This window comes from Amblyomma maculatum, chromosome 11 (assembly GCF_055883805.1).
Source record: "Amblyomma maculatum isolate TAMU_Amacu chromosome 11, ASM5588380v1, whole genome shotgun sequence".
NCBI classification, from domain to species: Eukaryota; Metazoa; Arthropoda; class Arachnida; order Ixodida; family Ixodidae; genus Amblyomma; species Amblyomma maculatum.
In genome coordinates this window covers 137,037,978-137,052,433 of record NC_139354.1, presented here as the reverse complement: position 1 = coordinate 137,052,433, position 14,456 = coordinate 137,037,978, and the positions used below count along the sequence as shown (strand labels likewise).

The window sequence follows — 14,456 nt, the reverse complement described above, 5'->3', positions numbered from 1 at the left end:
ACAATGTTATTCTTCTCGTGCTTCCTCGGCCCGCTGAATTATGAACATGGAGCCTTTCTTTTCGGACTGTGAATTGGCCGACCATTTAACGTGGACTTAAGTGAGCGGTATTCTTTCGGGCTGGTTCATGAAATAGTAGAGACGTTTGTGCTGGGTGTTCTTTCTTCTTCTCGTTCTTTCACACTCTGTTTTCTCTTGAAATAAGGTGTCTCTTTTGAAGGGATAACATAAGTTGACTGACATATCGCTCTTTTTATCCTTTTGAACTAGTATATGTATCCGGTCTCCACGACGCTGTCTTACTCAGAGAGCGTACGATTAAATGCAACAGGTTTAGTACTAGTCGTCTTGGAAGTCTACAGCGTGCAATTAGGACACGAGGATATACTTTGCTGAAGGCCTTTTGGCAATCTACGCGAGACCGTAAGGAAAAAAAAGGAGAAAGGCAGTAATCTAGCATCCGAACTTCACTTTCTCCTCGTCTCCCACGTCAGTGCGGATCCGTGCCATATCCCCACGAAGCGAAAGAAAAACTTGTATGATCGCGAAACGTAAAGCAAGCCAATGCGTCGTGCCTCGAGTCGTACCATTGCGCTTCGCAAACCGTCTAAGTATGATGCGGAGACGTTCCGCATGTTCCGCTCGGCAGGACATCGCAGCACAGACGTTCAGGCATCCAGAAATGATGCTCCTAGCAGCACACGTGGACTCTTCTCATCAGCCTGATTGACTAGTGACGGAAGTTACGTCACGTGAATCACGTGACGCGGCGTCACACGGGCCCATAAAAGAAAGGAGCGGGACGCGTTTTGGGGTGGCAGACGGCATGGAGCGCAGCAAGCGAGTCCTGGTCGTCCTGCTCCTCTTCCTCGTGGAGTCAGGTATGCCTAAATTCCTTCTCAGCTTGGCAGTTTTTCCCGGACACCTGCAAGAGTAATAGAGAGGTTGAAGATCAGATATACAGTCCGCGCACCAACCAAAAAGAGTCAGTCGATCGATGGGTCAATCAGATTCGATGTAAATGCGTAGCTTTGAGCTTTCATTTCCCTTTGGACACATCAAACGTATTTTATTATATCCACATTTACTGGGTACAGAGATTTATTTGCAGTTCATTACACTGACAGAACCTGCCAGCTGCCATTAACTAGCACAGAACCGGGTTAAGTGGAGAAATATGGGAGAGGCCTTCGCCCTGCGGTGGGTATAATCAGGCTGATGATGATGATGATGACACTGGCAAGCTTTTTCTCTCGGGAGCAGCATGCCCGTCTATCAAAGAGGCGCTCTTCACATGTGCTGCTGTTAGACTCGCTGTGTTTACCAGATATTTTCGACGCTTTGTAGGGTGCTCGTCTACTATAAGTCCCCGCTTCTGTGAGATGCACTGAATAGTACCGCACAGCGCAGCGAAGCCGTCAAGGGAAGCTCGCACGCAACCCGTTCAACGAAACTGTAGCGCCAGAGAGCGCCCCGCTTTTATATCTGCGTTGCTCTTCTCAGCTACCTTTCCTCCTCACTCTCCACCTTCAACAGATGCCACTTCAGGAGTTTCTCAGGCTGAAACCAACGTCACAAGCCTCCTCTGCCCACGGCAGTCGTCTTCTGGGTCCTTCCCGCGGCCCTCGGTTCTAGAGGTTGGTGGCAGTAAACTGTGCCACAGCTAAGATGGGAGAAGACTGCATATGAGCCTTGGCCTTTCGTACCTTACACATAATGTAGCTATGATCTCCTTCCAACTGTTCTAGCGTGTATCTGTGCTAAGGGTGTTCCGCGGTCCATTCATAATGTGAAAAAGGGGATTTCGGAACGCCGTTTCCTTGACTAGGATTAAGCTTACCGACTGTGCAGAACACCGCCAGAAATAGTGTCAGCGCTCTTAAGTTAACTCCTCACGCATCTTGAAGAAGTTTCATATTAACGTTCAACTGTATCAGGGTGACTTTAGGAAACATAATACAGTTCAAACACTGATGATGCGGTGGTATAGACTTCTTTGGAGTTAGCGGTCGTGCCGCGCGGTATCACAGCGTGTGAGCTTTAAATGCGAACACCCATGCTCGGTCTTACTTAACGAAGACAGAAGCTGCTGGATTTACAATTAATATTATTATTACTACTACTATTACTATTGATGAATTTCTTTCGGGAAGACGTTTCTCATTCATATGATGTGAAAATATGCCCTTCTTAGTTTTCTTCGTCTTCTCGTCGGCGTAGCGCTGTTTGTGCTTTTCATGAGATTCTATACTGACGCAGGTATTGCGAGACGGGGATACAGGCCGTAGTAAAGCTAGGTTGGTAAACTTGCTAGGGGAAAGTTGCGTGGATGGGTGTACCACGTCTTCTTTTACTGTGCTGTTAAATTTTGTCGCCATGGTGTTTTTTCTTGTCCTGTGTTGCAGCTGAGTCGCTACCGCTGTTTTGTCGTGTGCTGTTTTTCACACTACTGTGGTCTATTAATCGCCGACAATTCAAGCAAGACGCCCGATGTTAAGACACCATAGAGAGGGGGGGGGGGGGGGGTAAGCACTGGGAGGGACACCAGAGCCCGAACAAAGGCATTCGAGGACCGATGTGCTTCTGTGGAGACAGCAAGGGTAAAATAAGATTTGTTTTTAAGGTGAGTTTTGATTCTGCTGTTTCTCGACATCGAATTTTTTGTACTTGTCAAGCATTTTGTTCTTGAAGACAGGGATGAGAAAACTGATTTGAGCTTGGAAGACAGTCAGCAGAAGGAGAATGCGCCCTTTAAAATAAAAATTCATTAAAATTGTTGTCAACTATTTTGGCCATTTCTAAATATACGACCCGAAAATTGCGGACAAGTCCAATTCCTGGGTACTTTCCGAGAATCAGAATCAGGATCAGAATATTATTAGCATGTGAAATAATACAACCAATTTATATACAACTGGAGGACCCGAAGTGAGACACTGTAATGAAACCTATTAGAGGGAAGTTACACTAAAGCAAGAAATTTAAGAGCACTGTAGAATCTTCATTGGAGTAATGCGAAAGCACGGATGCTGCTGCTGGTTGCTTCTGGTTGCTTATAGCTGCTTAATTTACTTCTTGTTTACCCATTTTAGTCTTTAGTACTTTAAAATTGCGCGCAAATCTCTTCCTATGCCCTTTTTCGGCTCTACTTCCTGTTGCGTGACGTCACACACTTGACGTCACATTAATTCACTTCTTGCTTACCTATTTTAGTCTTCCGTAATTTCAAATTGCGCGCCAACTCCTTCTTCATCATCATCATCATCATCATCATCATCATCATCATCATCATCATCATCATCATCATCATCATCATCATCATCATCATCATCATCATCATCATCAGCCAGACTATACCCACTGCAGGGCGAAGGCCTCTCCCATATTTCTCCACTCAATCGGTTCTGTGCTAGCTGCATCCACTTGACCCCTGCGAACTTCTTAACCTCATCCGCCCACCTAACTTTCTGCCGCCCCCTGCTACGCTTTCCTTCCCTTGGAATCCTGTTTGTTACCCTAAGCGACCATCGGTTATCCTCTCTTCGCACTACATGCCCTGCCCATGTGCATTTCTCCTTCTTGATTTCCACTAGAATGTCGGTAACTTGAGTTATTTCTTTGACCCACTCTGCACGCTTCCTATCTCTTAATGTTAAACCTACCATTTTTCGTTCCATAGCCCTCTGGGTTGTCCTCAACTTAAATAGAACCCTTTTCGTTAGTCTCCCCGTTTCAGCCCCATAGGTGAGTACAGGTAAGATGCAGCTGTTGTGTACTTTCCTCTTGAGTGATACCGATAAGCTGCTAGTCATAATCTGCGAGTGCTTGCCAAATGCGCTCCATCCCAATCTTATTCTTCTTGTTATTTTCTTTTTATTGTCCGGATCTGCCAACCCCTTCATATGTTCTTTTTCGGCTCCATTTCCGGTTGCGTGACTTCACATCCTTGACATCACCGACTGCCTTAACTAACAACTTTAGTCTTTGGTACTTTCAAATTGCGCACCAATCCCTTCCTATGCCCTTTTTTGGCTCGACTTCAGGTTGCGTGACGTCACATCTTTGACGTCATCTTTTATTGAATGATTTAATTAACAATTTTAGTAATTGACACATTCAAATGTGGCGCCAAGCCATTATCTAATGAGACCATTTTCGCTTTTACTTTTACATTTTTTTTGCCTGTAATTAATTACTGAATTGCCTTAATGGCCTAATTATTTTTTCGGACACAACTTTACGTCACCCTCTATTGATTGACATCACTCATTAACCTCTACTACTTCTCAATTACTCACAACTGCTGAGGACACGATTTTGCGTGTTTTGTCGGAAATTAATAACTCGAATAAATAATTGGCCTAATTATTGTTTTGGACACAACATTACGTCACCCTCTATCGATTGACACCACTCATTAACTTCTACCACTTCTCAGTTACTCACAACTGCTGCGGACACGGTTTTGCGGTCGTGGCCTGCGGACGCGGTCTGCGGTCAGAAATCTTTGAACATAGCGAAGTAATGCCCTCGTATTAAAGTTGCAATTGCCGTGACGCAATAAGAACAGTTAAAAATATGAGATAACTACACGAGATTACATCCTGTGTTTCCCAAAAAATACTTTAGTCCTTGTTGCTAAAATTACCTCCAACCCCTCTCAATGGCCAAATTAGCTTTGACAGCAAAGTGGTTACTGTGACAGACAAACCAGTTCAACTATCTTAATGTTCGGGTATGTGACCGGCAACCATGTGACACCAATTGCGAAAGTAACTTCCAGCTTACGCCCAATTATGACCATGTATGAAGGCTTTGCAGACCTTTACAGCCACCATAGCTGTCTGCTTATACTAGGATCCTCTTCATCTTCTGCGCAGCTCTTTTTCCAGCCCAATGCCAGGTGCTGAGAACCAACCACCCTCCGCCCTTCAACTTTAGCAGCGGCATCGTGCGGCTCATCATAAAGTGTAAGCGCTACCTAGTTGCTTTGACATCAATGCTGATAGTCATATTTGATTACACGCTGTTGACATTTAATACAACCACGCAACATGTTTGAAGCGGGGTAGAACGAGAGGAAGAAGATGGCTATGATATATGAAAAAAAAAACACTAAACAAGGGTTCAGGGAGACCAAGCCAAATCCTCTTGTTAAAACGGCTTGCGAACTGAGGCTTCCCCTCAACTTTTCTTCAGTGCTTTTTCATATTTGAAGCGGAAAACATAACACCTTTGTAAACATACTGGGCCGTCATCGCCGCATGCGTTGCCCCAGTGCTATACATAAGCATTTTGCGGAGGTGATTTGTTTGAAATCCAATCCATGTAAACCCAAATGCCGTCATTCCTGGAGCCTTGCGATTTTGACAGATGTAACTCGTGCGCAGACACTTACTGGCTTTCAGTAGCAGCAAGTGCGGGCATATGCTGCCCGTATATGAACAGTATATGCCATTTGAAGCATGCATATCTCAACTGAGGGTCAACTTAGCTTGCCTTTTTTTAAGCGGCAGCTACATTACGCGAGGCAAAGCCAACGTCACAGTGTGCTTCCGATGACCTTGAAACAGCTTCGATGTCAAGTTGGAATTTAAGCTACAACCACTTTGGGTAGCTATGCTCCCACTAAAGGTCAAGGTCAAAGGTCCACTGACGTGTAAGTAGCTTAACGCATGAGCAGCTGCGTGGCGAGGCACATGATCGGTGACGTCAATTTCGAGAATATATAGAGGCGCGCCGCACGCTTCGGTCAGAACTGTCGCTTCCCACTAGATTTGACCGAAGCTAAACCACAACCAATTTTTTCCCCTCGACTACCCCTGCTCCGGTGCAGCGTACACGGACGAGCTGATCCGCGATCTGGGCGACAGTCCCGTGCTGCGGCTGAGCGAGTCGCAGGCCGAGTTCCTGCGCCAGCGACTGGGCCGCCTCTACGAGCACGTGCGCCGCCACCCGGCTCTGCACCAGCGCTACCTGTGGGTGGGCAGAGACCGGCCCCGCGCAAGCCCCGACGAGCCCACACTGGCCGCGGACCAGTCGCCCCCGGGCTACGAGCCGGTATACTATCCCGGGCTGTGTGAGGCCGCTGTCGGGCATACAATCGAACCGATATTTTGCGCTCACTCTGAGCCACCGCCACTAATTGGCATTTATCGGCTACCCTTTTCACCTGACGCAGCTGCCATCTTTGTTACCTTCAAGGAGTTCAGAAGGCTTCACTGAACATGGTACCAGCCACATATTTTTGTGCGGCGGCTTTTTGCAGGCCTAGGCCCCTAGACAACTGTGACCACAAATAAAAAATAAGGGCTCTCTTTGTTCAGAGCTTTGAGTGTTGCTATCATATGGAACAACAATAATAAGGTACTTTTCTCGCAAGATTCCGGCGTTTCCTCAAGGAAGGTCTGTGAGGTATACTGTCATTGATTATTCTCCGGGACAGGTAAATTGCAATAAATTAGAGCCGGAGGCAAGCTATATTCTTATAATAGGCAAAGAAATACGACTGTCGATCCACTCAAAATTAAACGCGCAGCCGGTTGTTTCAGTGAACACTTTTAAAAATTGGTTAAGATAGGGAGTTAAAATCACAGTATATATTTAGAGGAACAAACTCTGGCTCGACGGGTGCAATTTTCAATAAATTCTTTACATTTTGCAGGTAAATAACTAAAGTTCTCTAATTATCTTTTTAATCCACACAGTTTCGTAGTCAGTGAACAAGGCTATGCCATATTAGTTCTCGAAACGAAAACTCATCTTCGAGAGCCCCCAATAGAAGGAAATCTGGAGCTGTTTTTCGCACGAAACCGAAACTTTAGATGCGCAAATTAGATGCGCAGAAATCTCGGTGAAGATGGGACGTCTGCTGACGACGCGTTGTAGTGACTGCAGCTCAGACTTCGAAGGCTGCTACGGGGTAGTGATGCGCCACCGTTCTTCAGTATGTCGTTGGCCTAGTCGGGGGTATCGAGTGCGGGCCGTCTGTTCAATGTTCGATTTGAATGCGAAAACCTTTATAGATTCATGAGTGTCCGTCCGTGCGTGCGTCCGCAAGAAGCATCATACTTCTTCGCGAGATTCCGCGAGATACTGCGAGATTCTGCGGGGCTCTGTTTGCTTTTAAAGCTGTCAGTGAAGAGCTTTAATTAGTTGTAGACGGTGACCGATAATGGTAGCGGTGACGGTGATGATGAACGTGTGACGGCATCATTTGGTGACGTCATCGATTATGATCGGACGTAACGACATTAGAGGATGTGACGTCATATGAAGACATGTGAAGACATGTCTAAGAGCCGAAACTGACGTCTTCATCACGTCGTATCCGGTAATGACCAATGACATCAACCGGTGATTCACGCATATACTTAGCTGATCCCGCCGGGCATCCGATCCAGGCGTCCGTGTTGCGCCTTTCACATGGCGCTTCCTCGAACGCCGCACCGCACAGCATACACAAGCATACGCAGTAAAGCAGGAACCAGCAGCATTACAAGAACACAATTTCGCTTCATTGCCCTTTAGTGGTCCAAAGTACACCCTATAATTTTTCCCCAAGCTGGCGAAGCAGTTAGCTCTAAATTTTCTTGAAGCGCTTCGCCTCGAGTCCGGGGGCAGTTTAATCACGAAGTCTTTCTGTAATAGGACTGCAAATATCATCCGGGTAAGTGAACGAATGCTTTGCAAGGAGCAAAATACTAGTACGTATTTTATGCTATAGATGGAGTTACCTGTCACAATGATGGTGGTGACTTGGACGTGGGAAACAATTCCTGATTCCCCCGGATCGCCCGTAGCTTCGTAGCTTCCACTGGGCTACAAAGAGCTTGTGTACAACATGCAGTTCAACAGCACTGCTTTCGAACAGTATAACTACAAACAGCATAACTACCAAGTTGCGCTATTTCAAAGTAATTAGAGAGATTTGGCCAGTTCCCCGTATAATAAGAAAAATATTGTCGTAAAGGGCGTCTGTCGAAAATGAGAATTTGCGCCTTAAATGTTTTTATATTTTGAACTTGTTATTTTAAAAATGTTTGAAAGTGTTCGCTGAAGCACACTGCAAGCCTATAGAGTTAATCAATAGTGACTCAGAAATGATGAATCACACCTCCACAAATTTCTAAGACCATGTCTGCTTTCCCCAGTTCATAGACGGGCGACCCCGGAACAGAAACCGTCGAAAGTTTCGGTCTGTATTAGTAACTCCGGAAAAGCTATGCGTCAGGTGCTATTGCACAACACCCCCGCCCAACTTAAGGTCCACGGCGGCACACTTGCTCGATGATGTGCTTCGATTTTTAGACTCTGGCGCGGAATTGCAAGCGACCGAAAGATAGCGTCCAGTTACTTTAACCTGATTGGGTTGATAATAACCACACTAATTACAACGTCTATATCATCGCCTTGTGCACCTCTATACGCAGAGGCCTCTGAATCTTGTCTTGTGCCGCACCATGTCGCTCTCAGGATAAGATTCCTCTTTCGAGAATCCATTGTATCGGGCGGTCAGTGCAGATGCACATAGCCCGTGTGCAGTATTTACTGACGGCTACGGGCAAGTCGCTTTGAGGATCTTAACGTACTCCACATAGACAGTTGCTGTTTTCGACTTTGCTCAGCGCCCTTTGGGTGAAACGCGGAGTTTCTCTGCAGCCAACGATGGTTGCCTTTTTTGGTTAGCGTGTTGTAATTACAAAAACAAAACCAAAACAAACAAAAACGGCGAACTGGCTGCGTTCGCTCTAAAATGCAGTTTCTAGCAAAGCGATGATTCGATCCTTAGAGTTTTTAAACCATGTTTCGATGCCTTCTGTGGGGCCAAGGTGCGTCGAAATTGAACCGTACGGCAGTCTGTGGAGCAAGCGGACCTTCTATATTGTTTAGAAAAGCTACTGTATGCATGATACAACAAAATTAGACAGGCACCTTCTTATCGAGACTAACGTATGCAGGTGTCATTTTTCACTCTCACTGACTTATACAAAACAGTCCGCTTTCGCAGACAGGTTCGCCGTCTTTGTCCGGTGAGAGACAGCTGCGTACTGTTTCAGTCTGCATTGACCTCGCGAAGGGCAGGCAGTATCAGGACACGACGTGGATGGCTTGCAACTTTTTTTTGCAGGGTCACATCGAGGGTGAAATAGAAGGACGTAAGATATGGAGGGGGAGGAGGCTGGTAGTTGATAAAACAACCAAAGACACATCTTGTGTCAACTAGTAAATACACTATCGACGTCTACCCCATTTAACTCATCGTTTACTCGTCCTCCTTAGCACTACCTCAGTTCTGCGTGCCACACCGCTCCGGCAAAGCACTATGCAGGCCATGCTGAGTGAGATACATTAGGCCTCTCGAGCGCACGTTAAGTATTGGCCTCATAGGCCAACACTTAAAAGCAAACATAACTTTCAGCAATGTAAACACAGCTGGAGTTGTTACTGAAGGCTACAGGACAAATTGACTCACCAATGACGGTCCAATTAAAATACGAAACCATGATTACAACACTATCGTGCCACCTTTGAATAAATGGTTAAAGTTTGGTTGATAAGTAACCAAAAGAGAGAAGCCATTCCAAATGAAATGGCTCAAATGAACGACCATTGCCACATTCTGTCTCCAGGCCGTGCTGCTTGCTTCCTCCAGGAAAAGACAAAATGGTACATACGGATTTTATGGCTAGTAGGTACGTAGAACGGAACGCACCAAACCTCTTGAGACGTGTACTTTTTAGTTTAGACTTTCTCAAGACGGCACCACGAGTAAACAGCGCGTTTGCTACGCTGGACCTGTATTGACTATTTCTCTCGCAGAGCGCTAGGTAGCGTGCGATCGTTCGGAGTTGCGAAAAGCTGCATCAAGCGAAAACAGCCTAAGTTATAAGCTTTTTGAAAGTTGCGAATGCCCGTGAAGGAACATCTTTAGTCAAAGGCGCAAAGGACAAGGGTTTGATTCTGGGCCATCCTGTCATGCATCATTTTAAAATGCTAGGCTTGTAAATTTTGGGAAGCTCAGGTGACCTCTTGCCCCTCCCCCCCCCTCCCCCCCCCCCCCCTGCTGTGAATGCTAGGTTGAAGGAGGATAGGAGAAGAGGTTCACTGACCGGCTTAGAAGACATCATTTTGCGCTGTGGGCTTTTGGCATAGACCGCCCATCCACAAGCTTGCAGTCCTTAGTGCGTCAGGATGCCATCATAGGCGCCTTGTCAAACATTTCAGAGGAATTTTCTACGCTATGTTTCACCAGGTACAGAAGCAGTGACTCGTCGGTCGCTTCGCAGGCGGGACTAGCGGCGGCCACATTGAGCAAGCGCGGCAGCCGACTTCAGGGGTCCGCGGCCGGGGGTGACCCGCCCCGGGTTCCTCAGGGTGGCGATCGGGGCAGCGTGCGGGGCGTGAAGAGGACCCCTCCGGAGACGCCGCTGGCGCCCCTCTCGGAGGAGATCTGCCGCACGAGCACCGCCTGGGAGCGGCTCAACCAGACGGTAGACTCGTTCGGCAACCCCGTCGAGGTGGTCCAGGACGAGGCTTTTCCCCAGTGGGTCTTCTCGTACCGCTGCGCCTCGCAGGGGACGCCCTGCGTCGGCATCGACGCACTGTGAGTGCAACTATATAGGCTATAGTTATAGCATGCTTATTCCGCCAGGTGCCGTGCCGCGCAGGGAAGCGTATATATCTGGCGACAGCTTTCACCTTACTTCGTCAGCAACGAAGGCTCTACCTATATACTGGAAGCAGTAGCGGCATCCGCGAGGTCGGCGTACCTTCGTGTCTTCATTTCGAGGCATTTCATTTGTTTCTTTGCCCAGCACTCCCTTATGTTCGACTTTCTGGAGGAGAAGGCGCTGAAAGCTAGAGGGAACACAGCTGTTCTGTAATTACAAATGACAAATTAATTCTTGGTTCGCCGAACCTACTACCTGCTGGCCGGAAGGCTGAGGGGGCAGATACGAGCGAATGCAGCTGTTTAAACGCTGCCAGAGACAGCTTTTTACCGCATTGTTTGCGTTAGGCAACAGGGCAGTCTTATAGTTTCATTCAGTTTCACGGAGAATCGTAAGACACGGGCCACCGAACGCTTGTGGCTGCTTTCCTCTCAGGTACGACAGCGAGTGCACGGAGCGATCGGGATTCATGATCCTGTACCATCGCAAGAGCGGCTCCACCAACGACACCCTGCCTTCGTGGGGTGCCGTCGAGGTTCCGCATCACTGCACCTGCAAAATCACCCCCAAGGTCATCGCCGAGGCGTAGCACGCCGCCCCCATCCTCGGACATTCGGAAAGGTGTGCCAGCCTAATGCTTCGGGTTGAAACAAAACAAGAAAAAAAAAACGGAAGTAGGGGCCCGAAATAGGCTATAAATTTGACCTCCAGCTGTAAGGATAGTCTTGCACTCTATGTGTCTAAGGAGCACAATTGACTAATGCAAATATATTACAAGACAAGGTAATGGTCGACATCATCCGTGACTATTAGACCACTGATGTATCATCATCACCAGCCGGACTTCACCCACCGCAGGGTGGAGGCCTCTATAATTTTCCCCCAATTAACCCAGTCCTGTGTTAGCTGCATCCACTTGACCCCTGTGAAGGGTCCGCCTAATTTTGTGCAGCCCGCTGCTACGCTTTCTTTCCATTGTATCCATTGTGTTACCCTAAGTGACCATCGGTTGTCCTCTCTACGCACTACATGCCCTGCCTATCCCCACGCGCGCTGTGATGATGCTTGTTACTTCGATGGCGCCGAGTTTTATCTGGTTGAAAAAAGTCTATTGCGGTAGTGGGGCACTGGCTGGAGCAAACGTATGGGATCTGGATCATGCCGTTACTTAGAAGCAAAATAAGTTAGGATGCCGAATATGTCGAAGTAGATTAAACAGCTTTTGGAGCCCACGAGACAGATTTTCACTGGGTGTAGAAAGCAAGAAAACGGAAGATAGGTATACTTGATTAGAGAGATACAGGGAAAAGGAAAAGTATATTTTTCGAATGCGAGAGTTTCAATGAGAGGAAAAAAGAGAGTAAATGAGATGAACTAAATGCTTAAGCTGCAGATTTGTTGCGCCTCTTTGTGCGTCATATGCGTGGTTCTCGAGAAGTGCATGTTCTTTGTGCTAATTATCGATTCATGCCTGAGGAAAGGACGATTGCCCCCGAAAAACTGTGCTTGAACGTTTTGCGAAGTTAGCTACACGAAGTATCTGTATAGGCGTCACAAGTTCATGAGTAAACAGTGCATCGGAAAACGAATCGAATAATCTAATAGACCCGAATGAAGCATGCAAGCCTATTTTCTTTTCTTTTTCCATTTTTCTTGCAGAAAGTAAGAAAAATGACAATGACGTTGTTAAGAATCAGGGGAAAGTTACGAATATGCAACAAATATGTTTGAGCGTTAGCTGCGGTGTGTGAGAGCAAATGATGTTTCGCACACACGTGCTGTTTTCTTAGTCGATACAGCCAAATAGAAATTAGGATTTTCCTTCGACAGCAGAATACCCTAAAGTGGACTGTTTTTTGAAGATTGCTAGTGGCAGTGGTCCTTACCACGCGCAGTCTTTACCAAAGTGGGTCTGCCTCAGGGGGTCTGCCTCTGAGCCATTTTGTGCGGCTTGTAATTAACTTCCAGTGTTCAAATCTCTCGATGGCAAGAATATTTTTGTTGTACCCTCTCCAGTTAGAAGGACCTTCACTAATGCTAAATCAGGGCCACTACGCGGCTCAGAAGCAGACAGCCTGAGCTCTACGCTTTTTACAAAGGCTGTGCGTCTGCCACACACGGTGTATGTCCAACGACACTTTTACGCTCTTGCCCTGGCCTCCTCTTCCCACGGCAGCCACGATCCAGGTTTTCCCGTGGAAGACTCCTTCCGGTTGTCGCATTCCTGTGGTCGTCCCACAAGCTCGTAAATCACTAAGCTTCCTGTCGCCTGCCTCCCTTTTCCCTCTTGCACTGTCACTTTTCCTTCCCTTTGCTTTCTTTCCAGCTTGCCGCTCGTTAATCAAGCCAATTCAGCTTCGAACACTGCCGGCTCAAAACTGGCGAAAGGGACAATCAGAGTTAGCACCCTAAATGAAGCTTAGCAGAAGAATAGTATTTTATTCGGAGATATAAACAGTACATCATTGAATATTCACAAGGAGGTTCCAGAGCACGAATGATGTAAGGTAGACGCCTTAAATGTAACAGTTGTTAGGCAAATCTGAAATCGACATCAAGTGGAACACGACTGTTACTTTTCATGTGAGGACTTACTAAGAAAATAGTGTGTTCTACAAGAAGTCAGGCTCAAAATGACGTATTAAGCATGACTATCACACCTCGAACTAAATGCTTTTTCTTTTTTTAGTTCTTAAACTTCAGCTTCCGATAGTAATCGGATGTTTTTTCTTGTTGCCTCCTTTCAGGAACGAGGACTTCCCGTCTTCAAGCGAGACAAGTGCTTCGAAGAGGCATGCAAGAGTAGCGACTAAGCGGGAAGGCTGGATTTCCGGCCGTTGAAAAGAATAAAAAAAGGTGCGAAACAAAGCACCACTTCCGGTTCGTCCGGTGCACGCAAAGTATGGGCAGTGTCTCTCTTCCCCTTATTTTTTTTAGCCTGCATTTTATAAGTAGGTCATTTAGGTAAGAAATATTGCCATTGGAGTCGCTTCGAGAAGTTCAACTTTTTTGAAAGGGAAGTCTGAACGTGAAGAGTTTTTCGGTTTTTAATGGGGGTGAAGTTGTTTAGATGGAGAGGAAAGATTGCGACACTGACCAAGGTCTCACGAAAGAAAGCAACTTTTCATGGCAACTCATAGAATGCTGGCGCATAGAAAAAAAAACTCCGGCAACTTTATTCGATCCCAAGGCCCTTCAGTCAGCGCACATATTAACATAATACATGGTCTTCGAGACGTCGCAGAGTCCGCCTCCTGCCACCCAGTGATGTAGTATATCTCGCTCCCAAAGTTGTGCGGCTCGCGCACTGGCAACACCCTTTCCAGGAGCACTAGCCATGAAATTTAAAAATGCGTTTGGTCCCCCCCCCCCCCCCTTCCCTCTACAACCTCTAAAAAGGGCCGAGTTGGCACTGCAAAGACGGCTCTCATGACAATTTGTTCAGAGCGCAGCGGACTTTTGTCTTTAATTTTCCCTCCGACCACGGAGTTCTCTGCCGAAAAATTCAAGTTACGAGTGTTTCATTTTACCGCGAAAGAAATATTTCAACCTGCTCGGAAATTGAAAAAAAAAAAAAAAAAAAACAGATCCGTAGATTACTGCGCAAAGGATCCTTTACAAGGTGTTGCTAATAAAAGTCGTGGATGTTGTGCTGCCGTGCTTCGCTTTTTTAGGCCGCGACTGATGGTAGTGTAGATTTTTGCGATGTAATTTTTTAAAACCCAGCATCACTAATGAAAAAAACTCGTTCATGGAGGTTTTCCGATAATATAGAATATGAGG

General features: G+C 46.6%; 1 protein-coding gene across 1 annotated transcript; it reads left to right on the top strand.

Annotated features, from left to right (window-relative positions):
• The first annotated feature begins 826 nt into the window (after nucleotides 1-826).
• On the top strand, nucleotides 827-13,558 carry LOC146175047 (uncharacterized). Its single transcript, XM_084583450.1, has 6 exons — nucleotides 827-881; nucleotides 4,881-4,970; nucleotides 5,837-6,060; nucleotides 10,290-10,606; nucleotides 11,109-11,294; nucleotides 13,421-13,558. Exons 1-5 carry the CDS (start codon nucleotides 827-829, stop codon nucleotides 11,260-11,262), a joined length of 840 nt encoding a protein of 279 aa, XP_084439576.1. The 3' UTR covers nucleotides 11,263-11,294; nucleotides 13,421-13,558.
• Nucleotides 13,559-14,456: the final 898 nt, after the last annotated feature.

Bases quoted from the DNA above. Each gene is read 5' to 3' on its own strand.
- LOC146175047 (XM_084583450.1), top strand. From the start codon at position 827: ATGGAGCGCAGCAAGCGAGTCCTGGTCGTCCTGCTCCTCTTCCTCGTG. The intron at 6,061-10,289 runs GTATACTATCCC...GTCGCTTCGCAG, and splicing joins CGCCCCCGGGCTACGAGCCG to GCGGGACTAGCGGCGGCCAC. The intron at 10,607-11,108 runs GTGAGTGCAACT...CTTTCCTCTCAG, and splicing joins TGCGTCGGCATCGACGCACT to GTACGACAGCGAGTGCACGG.